Source organism: Nipponia nippon, unplaced genomic scaffold, assembly GCF_047370975.1.
Source record: "Nipponia nippon isolate SJK-2023a ecotype South Korea unplaced genomic scaffold, ASM4737097v1 scaffold_2, whole genome shotgun sequence".
Taxonomy (NCBI): domain Eukaryota; kingdom Metazoa; phylum Chordata; class Aves; order Pelecaniformes; family Threskiornithidae; genus Nipponia; species Nipponia nippon.
The window spans coordinates 36,407,970-36,424,180 of NW_028262336.1; the positions used below are offsets into that span (position 1 = coordinate 36,407,970).

Below are 16,211 nucleotides of genomic sequence, written 5' to 3' on the forward strand. Positions count from 1 at the left end.
CCTTTTACACTTTCACCTTTAATTTGCCTGCTACAATAACTTGTAGCCACAAGCAAATCAGAATCACTTGCAGTATGGCTCAGCTGTGGAGCTCGAGGACGCCAAGACTGAGGTTCCTTGGAAAGCGAGTTAGCCCCCCGCCCGTTCAGCTTGGGACTCCGGCCTCCCCCTGCCCCACCCAACTCCTAACGCCTGGACGTATCCAGAGATTACAAATGCTTCACTTGCATCATGCGCTTTGGAATTTAAGAAGCGGAAGCGCTTCGTAATAACTACAATTGATAAAATATTAACTTGTGCTTTTTTAATAAAATGAAACAAAAGCATTCTAAATCATAGCAGCTTATAGATCAAAATGTCCATCGGTTAGGAGCATAGTGTGATTATGAAGTATGAAAACTGCAAAATACTAAAGCCCTGCAGCAATTCAAGTCCATGACAAAAACTTCAAGAAGAGTGAGCAATACTGCCTGATGCTCCACTGACTTGGTCTACTTGTTCGTTGGCGAAATACGAATTTTCCTCCTCGGTAATGGCATATCCTCTTTTCCAAAGGGGAGGAAAGGTACAAAGCCCTTTTGATTAGCGCACAGTAGCTCTTTCCCTAGTTAGCAGTATTCTTTTACAGCACTGAGAAACGAGGACTTTTTGTTTACCATTAGTTGAGGTAAGTTATCTTGCTTTTATTTGGGTTTAAGACTACTGTAAAGGAGTAGCTTTTCAGTTGCAGCATGGTTTGTCAAGATTACAATATTTATGACTGCATAAAATACATAAGTAAAAAAAATTATGAGTTGTAGAGTTTGTTATCAAGAGCTGAGACTTACATCTTTACAGAACTGCAAATACTGGCTTCCTAACTGCTAGTTGGTAATTTTGCTGGCAAGAGCGTTTGTTATACTTTAATCTCTATACCCTTTTGTCCAACTGTTGTAAGAACTAGCAAGAAAGTCATTTATAACTATGGTTAAACTGTTTTAACAGCAGTAGACAAGCTGTACTGGTTCTTCATTAAAACACCCTTTGTTTGAAGCTACAAATATAAGAGGCGATCCTTTTTCTTCAAAAGAAACTATTAGCATGCTCTGTGCCTTTAACACTTCACATTGATTACAAAAAATTTAACAATGCAATCACTAACATACCCCACTAATGAGAAATTATGAGAAATTGTTTGATGCAGAACCTTCTGCATCAGTCAACTCTGATCGATAAGAAAGCTATCAATTTTGAAATTTAGATTTAATGCATTTTCAAGAAGCTAATGAGAAAGGAGCAACTTAAAATAAATACCATCATTAAAACTGCAAACTGTTACAATGATATATTATAAACTTGCCCTAAATAAACCTAGTGCTTCAAAAATTTACCAGTGAATTTGTATTACAAAATATGTGAAAATACAATAGAATACCACAAAACAACGTCCTTTTTTGGGGTCAACAATGACGCCAAGATGATTCAGTCTTAACTTTTTAAATTGTTAATAGAACATACTGTAATATATAAGTTGCAATTTGGTTGAATTCTAGAGAACATCCCCATCCAAACTCAAATTCACCTTTTTCATTGCTCCTCTAAAACTAGTGCCAAACTTCCTGTCAAAGCTGGTATTTTCTTGAAGAGCTTTAAAGTTTAGCCGTTACTTATTTTCTACTACTACATTTTGGCAGCAACTATTTATTGGTCTGTTATTGCAAAAAGTGCAATTTAACAATAAACCAGTCTGAAGGTCATTTTATGTCTTGAGGATACATACCATATATTTCTTTAAAAATAATCATACTTTTGTAAGCAATACTTTACAGTAGACACCTCAAATCTACCATAGATGTAAAACTTAAAACGAGAAAAATTTAGTCTCTAAATCTTTATACACATATTTATATTTGAGCTTCTATATATATTATATATATACACAAGCACAAGAGTATATATAAAATATATATAATCAGATTCAAAAAAGAACAAAAACTGGGCACTGTACATAAAATCTTTTTAAAACTCAAACAATAGAAAAACTTTAAACATTAAACAATTTTAATAAAAGTTTCTGTACAATGCTAAGCAGTTTTATTTACATATAGAAAATGTAATAGGAGTAGTGTTTGAAATTACAGAACTCCTTAAAATTTCAATGGCAGGTAATCTGGAAAAAATAACAGCATTCCATTCACAAATATTTTCAAGCAATAAATATGTATTTATAAATAGTGTAAATTTACATCAAGATTAGAAACAAAAATCACAAATCTGAAGTTTATTCCTTAGTCTATGTGCAACCCATTTATCTTTGTGACTTGGCTGTTAATTGTTTTAAATTTTATTTAGGAACCAAAAGTGTAACCGTCATGGTTTCAAAACAAGACAGAAAAACATAAAAGCAGTAAAAAATTTATATCACCTAACTCTTCACATTAAAAAAAAAAAAAAGTTGCCCAAAGAAAGACTTAAAATTTCTAACTACCTTACAAAGAAATGACCAGCTAAGCTAGTACTTTTTCCAAGGGAAATTCTGAAGGGGAAAAATGGATGAAACCAACTCATCAGCCCAGAAACAGAGAAATACAAAAGAGGTGGTCTTCAAGTCAGTAGTCTGTATAATGTTGCCAGTTTTGTCAGATATATACAAAACATGGAATTATTTTTTCGAAGCACAGCTGGATGAGCTTTATTTGTTTTGAGTTCTGGAGTAGGAGGCAGTGCTCTCTCCTGTCCAGTTGGTTGACACTCCGCACTTGGAAGGTTGCATAGACACAGCTTTCAGCCAGCAGCCTTACGGGATAGCTACAAAAATCAGTGGTGCAGAACTGGGTCACTTCCTGAATATCAGAAAAGTTTTCATTTAATGTCCATGAAAAAATGTCAAGATGAGGAGGATGGCAATGGAGGAGCCTGAAAAAGAAAACATTAAATTACCTTTTCTACAAGGGTGTAAAAGTCAGTTGTTTAACCAAGACCTGCACAAATTGTAACCATGAGAGTTTAAAGTCACACGCACTACTGTTTTTACCCTTCAGGACTCTTTCAAGTGGATACTGGCATTTTTTTCCAACTTACTCAAATACAACGCATAGTTTAGGACTACTCTGCATTAGGATTTTGCCTATAATGCAGGCCGGAGGATGCTGCGGGGATGTCTGTGTTAATACAATGTGAGCTGCCAAAACTAGTCCCATTGTGGCAGCAAAGAGCTCCATGTGGGCTCAGTATAGATGTATCTTTACATACGCTAAAACAGAGATTCTCAACCTGTTTACCAATGGGGGGTGGGTTGTCCATCTGTGGCTCTCAAACCCCTTGCAGGTTTCATTTTTTTCCCCTCTACCTAAAGAATAACATATAACCCTGAAGTTAGGATATATGTGGAAAGGGTCTCAGATTCTCTGACATGGGGACAAAGTTGGTTTTTTATGTTTGTTAGGTTGTGGGTTTGGTGTTTTTTGTTTGTTTGTTCTTTTGGTTTTTTTTTGTTGGTTTTTTTTTTTTTTTTAAATCCTGGAAGACACCACCAGAGTGCCTCAAGAGTGAAGTAGGCCAGGTGTCTTGTTCCTGCCTGCTTTCAGGCGACAAGGTCTAGAAGATACCTAACTATTTCCCAGTATTGCGCTTTGTGGCATTACCATCAAAATACTGAATCTTTGATGGCATTTCCTTCTCATCAGTCCTGTCATAATGTGGAATCCTTTCAAGCAGCAGCTCACAGTCTTTAAAGACACTTTAAATCATACCATAGTACCCACCTATGAAACACTAACACTAGCTGATCCCCATATTTGCTCCTAGTACTTCACCCCAAACACTGAAACTCTCTGTTAGGCCTATTCCACCTTTACCATCTGAGATTATCTTGTCCTGTGACTTACAACAAACCTCAGCTCTTCTAGATCTGAGAGACGTCACTTTTAGGCTATGACTCTTCTCAATTGATTATATCCCCTTTGAAAGAATGTGCACACCAATTTCACAAGAGAACAATTACTAACGCCCTTTAGGGCTGCAGATATAGGCTTTCGTGGGGGAGGGAGCTACTCACAGGTTGAGAACCCTTGTTCTAGGGACAATATCATCACTGTTACCTATATACTGTTATAAACACAGACAACAAAATACCCCTCTCTCCCCGCTCTTTTCCATACAGAAACATTCTTGCCCATTTCCACTCAACTGGATGATGTATCTGAGAACAGATGTTTATTTATATGCTTTTCTATAACAGATCATCACTTCGAAATTGCAGTATTTCACAAACAATAATGACAATGGGCTCCTAGAAGTGTGAACTGAAGTTCAACCACCTCAGGCTCTGTAGGACCAATGAAGAGAATTAAATTCAGAGGACACGGTCCCGCACTCTCAACAGCCTCTACTGCTGAACCTTGAGGCCTTAGCTCAAAAGGTCACAACTTATCATGCTAGCATTACATGAAATAATTGTCTAAACATACATTTTCCTGCAGCACCTGGAAATGAATCAAAAGGCACAGCCGTTTCTGGGCTGTTCTGTTTAATTCAACATGAAATTCTCATAATGCTTTGTCCAATGTTTGTCTCCTTTAACAGAAAGGCAAGGCTTATAAATAAATCCAGCAACACTTTCATTGTGATTACAAACAAGCCATCTTTGCCTGAAACAATGAAACCTGGGTGAAATGTTAGGACAGTTGTGCTGACACAGTTCAAAGCAGGAGGCTGCCATATATAGCACAAAGCTATAATGGCAAAGAGGCTTTTTGCTTTAAATTGAAGTGCAAAGGAGGCCCCAAGCCAAAAGACAGAACTGTTTGAGAGCATCCACTTGCTAAGCAGAAGGACAGTGCTGATTTGGGAGGGGATGGGTGGGGAAGGGGAGGGAAGGGGTCTGAGTGCATAGGATGCTCTGCTGCTATACTGACTTCATACCACAACCAATGTATTAGAGATGCTCTTGAACCTGGTGCTAGTTTCTCCAAGCTTCACTGTCCTGATTCTTCCCATCTCCATCTGATCCAGTTATGGTCTTCAGGTGATCTCTATTGGATTTTTAAAGCCACAACTTTATGAATTGTAACATCATACTTTTCCTGAAAACTCAGCGGTTATGTTCTGCAGTAAGTTACTGTACTATTTCACATAATTCTGACTCTTCAGCGTTTTGTTCTGTAAATATCACACACAACCCATACCTCCATTTGAATCAGAAAGTCCACGGTACTCATACAATGGAGTACCAAGACAGTCTACAACTGCTTTACAAATAATGTATTTATGCACCCACTTATTAATTTGACTTACTAATGTAAATTGATCATAGACTTGCATCAAGTCCTCCATTTTGTACTGTTCTAGCACCACAAAATTTTCCAGGTTCGTGCTTATCTTTCGTGCACAGTCTTGGCAATGTACAACATAGGTCTTTCGAGAATTGCTCTCACTAGTGACAAAAAGCAGATCAAAGACTTCCACCTATTAGATAGGAAACAGAAAGTCAACTGTTAGAATTTCATTTTTTAAAAGTTAAAACATGAAAACTGTATTTTCTTTAAGATTTACAGCCTTACCCTGTGCATGCAAAGAGAAAAATTAGATTTGTTCAGGGAAAATCTGTCCTCCTAAGGCTCAGGCAGAGAAGTGAAATATTGTAATAATATTACACTTAGGATGTCTGCATGAACAGTGCTATGGGAAAGCTTTTGGTCAATATTGACAAAGCAGGATTCATACTCTGAATAGGAGTTACTCAGTATGGTGGGGATTTATAACAATTATACCTAATTTTCCTTTTAAAAATTTGTCTGCAAAAGAAGTTTGTGATTTCTTTCCTTTCTACTCAGTCACATGCTCATCCTACCCAAGAGGCTCAGTCAGAAGATAACTAGAAACTGATTTTCAGGGGGGTAGGAATAATCCAATACTTTAAAGGAACCATTAACAGAAAGTAGAATCAAAAATTTCAGCAAAAAGGTATGCCTTAAAATGTACTTAAATTTTCTCTCTTTTGGGGCTGTTGTTGACTTCTGAAATGAAGACAGATACACCTTTAAAATGAAGCTCAGCAGATCAAATTATATGCAGGAAGGGATAACAACTTTTTATAATAACTGGGAATTGAAAATCAACCTAGTGAATAACAATGCTGTGGAAGTACTGAGGAAGAGACTGTAGCAAAATACAGCCTATGTCTAGAAAAACAGCTTGGTAAGCTCTTTGAAGACACTACTGCATCACATATATGTGCTTATAGCATATAGTAGATGCTGCAACTTAAAAGCAAAATTAAAATAACAACAACAACAAAAGACAGGACAAAATTTAAATAAATATTATAGTAGTACACAAGCCCCACACATATTTTTACTGACCTCACAAATGCTACAGTAATGAGCTGGCTCGTCCTTTGCTCGCCCATGCCAGACAATCTCTTTTCCTGCAGCAATTAGAGCTTCCCTCAGTGTCTGACACTGTTTGAGAGTTCTTAACAGGCAGTACCTGCAACCAAAATCAGGTGTATATTCAGTTCAATATTCAACTTTATAGCAAGATTCAAGTAGGCTTCAATTTCTTCCAAGACCCTGTACCTGGAGTTTACTCTTCCTCTGGGACTCCAGAAACAGCTGGCTAGTAAGAATCACTGGACCCATGACTTACGCTGAAGTTATGACCACATGCTTATAGACCTCTGTGTAGATTTGTTCCATTTCGGTACCACCCCTTGCACTGCAAACAGGCTGTAACTTTCATTTTTGACTGGAATGTATGAATGCTCTCTTAAGCACAATAAAACAATGTGTTTTCAAAAGCAATTCACGTATTTTATTTTGAACTATAAATTTATCAGCAAAAAGTTAGTTTAAACTGCCAAGTTCAAAATAACTGTTTACATTTTGTGTAAATGACTATAGCCTATCCAAAGAACTGCTTTAACTAACATCCTAAAAACCCTGTTACGCCCTCAACACTGCTAAACTTTCAGTTATCCAAAGTCTGGAAAATCAAGTTCTGACAGGAATCACTCTGCACACAGTGGAAATAAAATCTATCAACAAGTATCTTCTTCCATGTAAAAGGAAAAAGAATAGACAGGTTGGTATTAGAAAAGGAACTCCTCTCACAGGAAAAAAAAACAAACATTAAAAAAAAATTTTTAACACTTATTTTTTGAATGAAGAAACGTACTGGTCAAATGTCAAATTAAAATCAGGAATTCCCTGCCCTACTTCTGTAAAGGATAAAAAAAAAAAATTATCTTCATAATTTTATACAGTTCTTTTCTGTACTAGAAAATCTAACTTGTTTTCTAGGCTTGTATGAGCTACATATGTTCTCTAAAAAGAAGTTGGCAAAATAGGTTGCTAGATTTCTAAATTACAATGTTATTTACAGTAATTTTTAGCTCTCAGCTATCCTATTCATTTGAGCTGCAGCCTTTGCAGCCTTTAATTTTCTCCTCCACAGGGTGGTTATGTTACATGCTCATTAGATGCAGAAGGAAGATTGAAAAAATGTAAGGGGAAGAATAAACATTGGACAGAAAACAAAGTGCTCAAGAGTTCTATCAAAATGTTTTCAACTTGATCCTTCTCCCATTTTAAAGCCTTAAACATGTAATATATACGTTCCTTATTTTTTAAAAAAAAGTTTCTTTCATGTGTTTCCAAGTAGTTAATAGAATCTTAGGCTTACTTTGAGATACTCTCCTCTTGATGTTTTACACTCAGACTGTTCATCTTCACTAAAAACAAGTCTATGGCTTCATTAATACCCTCACTGCAAGAATAATGCAAAACTGAAAGCATGTTTCTATGTTAAACATTTTCATACACTGAATTTCGAGAAAACTAAACAGCTCATTTATCTGTAACTCCTTCAACACTTTCCAAGTTTGATGTTAATGGGACTTACGATGCTAAGGCCAACCATATGCAATAGATCACGTATTAATTCACTTGAGTGTCGGGCTAACGTAGATGTGCTTCTGACAAGTTCAGTACCTTTGGTATAGCATTCTTTTATGCAATACAGCCTGATTTCAAATAAACTTAAAAGCTACCATTCTTCTCTTCTTTCCTGATGTTAACTGGAAAAAAATCTTTGGGTAGGCCAAAGAGCAACTGGAAGCACATCTGCACACTTGCCACCATTGCTCCCCACTCTTGACTTCCAAAGAGTTTTCAAAGTGTTGTTTTCAAAGGGTTTTCTAGTGTTACAGTTGTGAAGAAAGAATTGCCCAAAACGTAACCCACGTATAACACTGCTGCGGTGTTTGTCAAATTTGCAACCAAAGCCAAAAACAATAGCTAGAAGGTGAATTCCCCCTCCTTGGATAAAATTGAGGCCCTGGTAATGGCACTTGAAAACATTAACGTTAACCATTTCATGCTGTCAAAGAATGGGAGAAAGCATATGGACCATCATTTTGAAAATGCACCACAATTTCCTGAAGTATGGGAAGCCTAAAGAAAGCCAAAAAGGTGTCTAGCAGAGTCACAATGTATAAGTTAAACAGTGTCAGCTTTTAGTATTGTAGGCCTGCTTTTATTCTTGTACAGTGAGAACTCAGTTAAAAGAAAATCTGGACCATAACTCTCTCTCCAATTCTTTACAGGTATGGCAGAAAGAGTACGAATAAATCATGTCCAGTCAAATTCAAGTATTCAAGAGAAGATTTTAAAATGGACAGCATCCTGATTTATTCCAGAAGGGCAGTGAGAAACCTGTTTGAATATTTAGATATCCAGTAAAAAAATTTTTCAAGTGTGGAGACCATCCCAATGACAATGCAAAACTGACCTCTTTCTATCTTTCAGTAATATAACTTCCCTACTGATATTGAAATGTATTTTATCTGGCTTCATGGTTTTGTGCAAAATCATTTCTCCCATGTCATGTTCTTTTATGTTTCTAAAACTATTTTTGTAAAAGAACTTAGTATTTCAGTTACTTTGGAATTAATTTTTTAAGCCTTTATTACTATGTTCCCACTACCTTTAAAATTCTTCTCTTCCTCAGATGCATTTGTAAAAGTCCTTCTAGCTTCCATCTATGAGGCTTGCGGTTAATTTTTCTTTTCTTGAGGGCTGCGCTCCCTCAGTCTAATTTTAAATCATTCCGCCTGCCTGTGTTCCTGCTCATGATTCTACTGGTAATATCAAATCTTTAAAAAACATTTCGTAAGAAAGTTTCAATTTTTGCTCTTTGTCTTTTGTCTAGCAAGACAGCACCGAGTTGGACATTAACTAAGAGTATAAGGAGGCTTCAGAGTTCTTCCAAAAGCAAAGTTTCCTTGTATTTTTTTTTTTTTTCCCTACTACTGTTCTATTTCTTTTCATCATTAATCTGGTTCCCAATATTTATATGTACGCTTAAATTGTAGTTTATCACCTATGTAGTGGTTACTCTCACATGACCCAGTAAGACATATTTGTATTTAACTTTCAAATTGGAATTATAAACTACTTTTTATCATTTTCCAAGAGCTATTCTTTTGTACTATTCTGATACCTAAGAAGCCCCAGAGACAGGAGTCAAACTGCCTGAACACTTCAGGTATCTTTGATGTGCAATTTTAGATACAGATGGGCATCTTGGCAAAAAGATAACAGCTGTGTCAGTGATACCTTTTTTTTTTTCCTGATGAAAAATGAAAAGTCAGCTATTCAAGATGAAATTCAACCAGCTGTATCAGAAATCACTATTTCTCAAGTGTTTTTATACACATGCATACACACACACACACGTATACATAAACACACAAATGTCTATATTTTGTGCATAACAAAATCCAGAAGCAGTGGACAATAGCTACTTCCCAGCTGGTGCTGTGCTCCTGCAGACAAGCAGTCCACTGGAAAATTATGCAACTGCTTTCCTATCTTAAGAAAATTCATAAAGGTTTCTGCATTTCCAGTATGCTTACAAAGTCAAGATCAGATACTAGACTGTTTATTCTGGTGACACCCATTTCTAGTAAAAGCTATACCATAACTATAGAAGTGACCACAACAAAGAGTTATCTCAGGTTACTCCTACTAGATGTTACAAACCAGAACTCATCATTGGATCATCTTCCACTCTGCACACATAGCATGGAACTTGGGATGTGGCTGACAACTAACTTGGATGGAGGGCTTAATCCAAGTAAACTGGAAGTGGTTTCAGTAGACTGGAAAAAGCAAACGCATGCAAGACCAAAGTTTGTATCTGCTCCTCAGCGCTTTTATTTGTAATGTACATGTAAAATATAGGTCTCTCACTAGAGAAAGCTCAGCTGCTGTCAGCCAGCAAGACAAAAGGAAACAACCATTTTGTCCTCTGTGTTTCTTCACAACATTTTAAGAGATTCTCTTGGAGAAGGATGCTATGCTCAGTCGTGTTTTTCTCCTTTTAAGCCTAAACCCTGCCAAAAAACCCCAAACTTGTGCAAATGCAAAATATAGGTGCCAAAATATTGAAATCATATTTTGCCAAAAACATTCCAGAACTGTTTCAAGCTTTACCACAGTTGCCTGCTGTGCTTGGGAAGATATATGAAGATAATCGTGAAATAAGTTTGCGGTGGATTTTTGTTTGTTTGTTTTAAAATGGACTTCTTGGCTTCCTCCCTCCCACAGAGCCTGCTTCCTTTCTCCTTTCCTCATTACTAACTATTCAGTTTCTCATCTTCCTTTTATGACAGCCGGCATCTTGACCATGCGCACTAATAGCTTAATTTGAAGGGGCAGGACTGTCAAGCCTTCAGCAAAGACTTTTTTTTTACTCTAGATACTAGTTACTAGATTTTAAGAAAGTATTCACAGATAAATGCTATTCCAAAATCCAGCTTTACAGTGACTACAAACCTCCCGCCCTGTCTTCAACTTCCAACATTCTTGGTTCTTACAAAGTTACCATTTCACCAATTCCACCATTCTGAAACAGATGTTCAAACCTGAACTAAATTCCTAACTGTAAAAAGGTGTCTCACTCAGATGTCATCAATAAATCCTACTGGGGGAAAAAAAGAAATTCTTTTTTCTTTGCCCTTTTTTTGCAAGTTAACCTACCCATTTTTCAAAGGTCCATTTCAAGGCAAATTATAAAAGGATTCAATACTTGTGGATCCAATATGTTGAAAAGACTAAGAAGTACTCAAGGTAGAAGCTCCTTTGGTAGGCTTAAGGAAAACAGAGAGTGCTGCTATTGGAGTATTCTCGTGACGAGTCATTTGCTTTGGAATTCATTCCCTCACTTTTTTTAGGACAAACCTACGATATATGCTGTAACATCCATTCATTCCTCAACCTAGGTATAATGGTGCTGCAATATGATTTATATTTGCTTGAAAATTAACTCTTTAAAGAAAATGACTAAAGATGCTCTGAGCCTGGAATATTCCTGCATTTTGGAATATGCATATGAGAAATGTCACTAAACTCAATTATCATTTTACACATCAATTACTTCATTGTTCAGAAGAAAGAGCAAAGGGAAGGAGGCTTTCAAATTCCTACTTGCCTTTATTTAAAACATTTATACTGGATCTCCAAATGACAGTGCGTGAGTGCTAACTAGAAGTTCTAGAAACGTAAAATTAAGTTTAACTTTGCTGTAAAAATGACTAAATATTCTAATTCTAATATTTGGGTTGATGACCTAATTTTATTATTTTTTCTGGTACATACTCTGAACAGCTTTTGTCATCTAGGTCAACTGTTTCCGTGAACTGCTGTATTAGGTCTATGGCGTATTTAACAAAAAAGTTAATTAGATCATTCTAAAGCTATGCCACAATAACATCAAATACAACGTAATAAAACTAATGATATCTATAAATGGATTTTTTGAAAAACAGAATATAAAATAATTTTGGCTTGATTCTCAGGAATGGAAAAGTCTTACAAAGGATTACTTACAAATCAACTATTGTTTTATGCTTGGAGGGGACATGGGTACAGTAAGTGTTCAAATAAGTACAACTTACTTTATCATTTCAAAAAGCTTTGGATCGGAGACCTTGATATTTCGAGCCATATTCCATGAAAGATGAACCATGGGTACTATGGACTTCACGCTCTGCAGTTTGTTCCACTCGTACCGTTCCACTGCCAATTTATATTGACAGGCTATACAAAAACAAAATTACAGAAGCAATCAGTCAAGGTAAGAAATAACTATCAACTGGAGCCAAAATAATTTGATTATAACCAAAATTTATACCTTTTAGGTCTAGATTAAACTTCATTCGCAATGACCCATTTGTTCCAACTACACTTGAATTCTATAAAATTTCTTTTAAAAGGTGTATTTATGATGCTAAAAGAACGCACAATACAACAGCAGCAACAAATATCTGTGAAAACAAGTTACTGACAAGCATTTGATTTCTATGGTGAAGAGAGAGCAACATTTCAAAAAGGGTCGCTTAATAAATTTTCAAATATTTGAGATTAAAAAAAAATAATCTAAATTTGAAATGTCTGCATGTCACTCTATTCACTCTTTATCATAATTTTACAATGCTGTGGTATATAATTTGTCTTGAAAAGGAAGACTGCACCTTAAGAGATTTGTTGCAATGAGTGAGACTTTTCCATTAAGCAGCCTACTCACCCCGCCCTTTTTTTAAAAATGTTTTACAAAATTTACTGCAACTGAACATGTGAGCTCTGTATCAGTCAATCATACAATCCTGGAGATACACTATTTATTGCATCATAATGACAAAGACACACCTCAAACTATTTAAGAAAACAGGTTTTTTTTGGAAGTACATTCTGTTCAAATGCTTGACACAATCTCATTTTAGCTGTGAAATTTCCTTCCATTCTCACTTCTAAAAACCTTCCAAGACCATGGTTCAAAACTAAAAACTTCTAGAATAGCAAGTCTGAAAAACCTAATATTCCTTTATGAACAAAATTTTACAACTGTTTGCATTTCACTGAAGACCAGTTAGGTATTTCCTGTCCTGCAAAAGTTAGACTGGACAAGTCCTCAACTCATATGCAAGCTATAGCGCAGTCTGCTGGGCAGAAAAAATTTTGGGAGAAAAAGTTAAGAAATGGCCTACAAGACAGAGTGTATGAATGCATCTAAACATTTTACTCTGCTAGTGTTTGCTACACAATTGTAATTTTTACAAGTCCATTAAATGGACAAGTGCAAAGACTGCATTCTTGCTTCTCTCACTTCCTCTTAGCAATGGAATTATTTAAAGCTTCAACACATAATGTTTCAAAATACAGTATGTTCATTTTTTTAATCTAGTAAAGCATGATAAATTAGTAAGAAATGGCAGGTTCTGTCGCATATGTAGTATAATATGACCTAATTACATCATTCAGCACAGGCACTATTCAACCGTACCTGTAAGAGGGCCAACATTCCACGCAATGTTGTTGCACCAGCCGATAGCCTGAACCCAATGAACAGTGCCAGCATTTATCCACACCAAATCCCCTGGTCTTTGAATAAACCTATAAACTGGGACATTGGCTTCATACAAATCTTCCAAGTTCGGCCACCAAGATCCCATGAGGAAATTCATATTATTCCTGAAACAATAGGAAAAATAAAGTCTTCAGCATTTATCAGCAGACGTATTAGTGGTTGACACTTCAATGAAATTACCTGTAAAAACTGATCACCACAATAAATGCTTTCTGCATCTAAACCAGTGACCCAGGAGGACTAGTCAAAAGGAAAGTTTAATCTATAAAATTCCTGATCCTAATTCCACATTTCATATCCTGCAGTACATTAAAACACTTAACCATCTGGCTGCCCATGTGAAGTCAGTTTATGGCTTCCAGTTATGTTCTATTTTCCCAGTATTTTATTAATTAATTTCCCAGTATTTTATTAATGCTGAGGCAGATAAATCCTTGGTCAGATCTAGCGTCACACTGATGCCAAATGCTGTTTTTTTTAACCAGTGACTGATTTTATATACAGACCGTACCAGCTCTTAAGAATGCTTTCTGTTTTGAACAATGCCAACCACGTACTCATACTGTCAGCGTATGCACGTGAGGCTTGCCCACACAACAAGCAACCTGTTGGAACCACCTCAACTGCGATCCACAGGTCTATGCTATACTCAGCCAAGGAAAGTTGACCCTCCTGAGAAGCATTAAAAAACACCTCCATATGGATTTCCTAAACACAAACTCTTCCACTATGGTTATGCAAAATACATACTTCTTTCCCATCCTTATCCCAATTTTATACTGTTTTTATACTGCACTATGAGAGATCATTCGCAATTCACAGTTTTCAAAGAGACTTCAGTGCCTCTATAAGGCACTCTAGACATTTTATGATGTTACCAAGATCTCAGTTTCTCTGTCACCCTCAGGAGGACAACATCATGGGGATAAAAGGCATGTCGGCATCAGAGACGTTGCAATTGCATCAGTGGCATTACAATTTTGAGATGGCTAATCTTTGTAAAGGTGGACGAAATAAGAACAGTTGTCAGTAGGCAGGCAGAAAACAGAGTACAGAGACACCGAGATGAACTTGCAAAGCTCTGGAAAAGTGCTGAAGAAAGGTCAAGAGCTTAGTCCAGTTTTAACTGGGCAAGATAAGAAAAAAAAATTCTCCTGTAAGATCAGCTTCAGAGGCCACTGCTTGAATACCAGCATGATTAGGGGACACAATTGCTCCTCCTCTTTTTTTTTTTTTTTTTTGGGGGGGGGGGAGGTGGAGGTGCAGGGGGTGCAGAGAGGGGTGCGTGTGTGTGTGTTTTGTTTGTTTTTAAAGTATCCACTCAACACAAGGCGCAACATAGAGCTGGCTGACTGTTTCCCCAACAGTCAGTGCACCTCAACTTTTCCAGCAAGCTACAAACACGTAAGCGTACGCAAAGCATGCCATGACACCTCCTGGGGTCTGAGTAAACTAAGCTCTCCCTCTAGATGCAGCAAGAAACCATGCCAAAATACCAATGACTCTGTACTTGCTTGTGTACAACATTTACATTACTCATAATAAAGATTAACAGCATACATCACCAGGAAAACACTTCACTCCATCGCTCCTAAAAAACACAAAACAAAATTCCAACTCCTCCACCCCCAACTTTGTTCCATTGCTCCACTGCAACAGCCCTAGAAGCCATTACAAAAGCATCACCATTTGGTAATCGCAGGTCAGCTTTAATATGCATGATAGAGTGCCTAGATAAACAGCAAGGACTGTGATGGATCTTCTGATGTGGAAATGTTATACTATGAAAACTGGCTTGATGCCACATAATACACATTGGTAGCGGACAGCCTATGCTTATACTAAACTTCTGTTCCCCTTAATGTAGTATAAAATTGAATCTTGACCTTAGATAACCATTTGCTACTACCAATCTCTCACTTTTATTTCCTTCATTCCTGTGTTCGAAAAAAACAAATAATGGGCCTAACGTTAATTTTTGAGAGCAAAACTATCACCGGCAATCCAAGTTTCTGTACATTGTATAAATATCAGGTTTTGTATAAATTCTAGATTTTGCATTTTGACTTATTTTAGAAGACTTTCTGACTACATGGAAAAACCTGTAAAATAATACACCCTCAGTAATAATGCAACACCCTCAGTAATTTCCCCCCTTAGGTCTGAGAAAGGCACAGAGAACTTGATAAAAATAGAGAAAAACAGCACGCCCAGCTTACTTTTCACAGAAGTCATTCATGACACCCCAATAGCTTTCAGGGACAACAAACCATTCACAGTCACCTGGACCAATATTTATATTTACTGAACAAAAGTTGTTATTTTCTTGATGACCTGAAATTTAGAGAAAAATAAACACACTTCATGTAAGGCTGATTCATCAAAATGCTGCTATGGAAATGCAAAGTTACAATTACTAAATAACCCTATTTGTATTTGTGCATATTTTTATATGACACTTACACATGCTATTTAGGTGCTTCACAGTGTTAAGAAAAGCAGTTAAGCTACCACTGACACGAGAATTCTGCTTTTGCTACTTTGCGGAAAATGAAAAGCTGGAACTACCAATCTTGCAAATCTGACCAATACTTCAGCAGTTCCCTTTTTGTAGAAATAAATGCTTCAAGATGCTAAGGCTTAGATTGTCTGTTTTATGATAGCTCTTGACAGTCCCAGTCAGGAGCAAAACTTCACGACTTCAGGCACTGAATAGACAAGCAGTAAGAAAACCTGTCTCAAAGAGCTTTCAAAATCAATGTAGAAATGCCAGTATTTTATCTTGACAGCTGGAAAACTGAGCT

At 36.6% G+C, this 16,211-nt stretch overlaps 1 protein-coding gene across 18 annotated transcripts in view; it reads right to left on the reverse strand.

Moving 5' to 3' along the window:
* Positions 1-282: 282 nt before the first annotated feature.
* Positions 283-16,211, reverse strand: part of KDM6A (lysine demethylase 6A) — a 160,654-nt gene continuing 144,725 nt past the window's right edge. For 8 of the 18 annotated variants that reach the window (XM_087756509.1, XM_087756511.1, XM_087756514.1 and 5 more), the window contains 7 exons: positions 15,627-15,741; positions 13,324-13,511; positions 11,939-12,080; positions 6,342-6,468; positions 5,275-5,445; positions 4,934-5,012; positions 283-2,895 (listed from right to left, as the gene is read on the reverse strand). In XM_087756509.1, the coding sequence (XP_087612635.1) occupies positions 4,956-5,012; positions 5,275-5,445; positions 6,342-6,468; positions 11,939-12,080; positions 13,324-13,511; positions 15,627-15,741 (800 nt within the window). In that variant the 3' untranslated portion in view covers positions 283-2,895; positions 4,934-4,955. The other 10 variants (XM_087756515.1, XM_087756505.1, XM_087756518.1 and 7 more) reach the window with 5 other exon arrangements.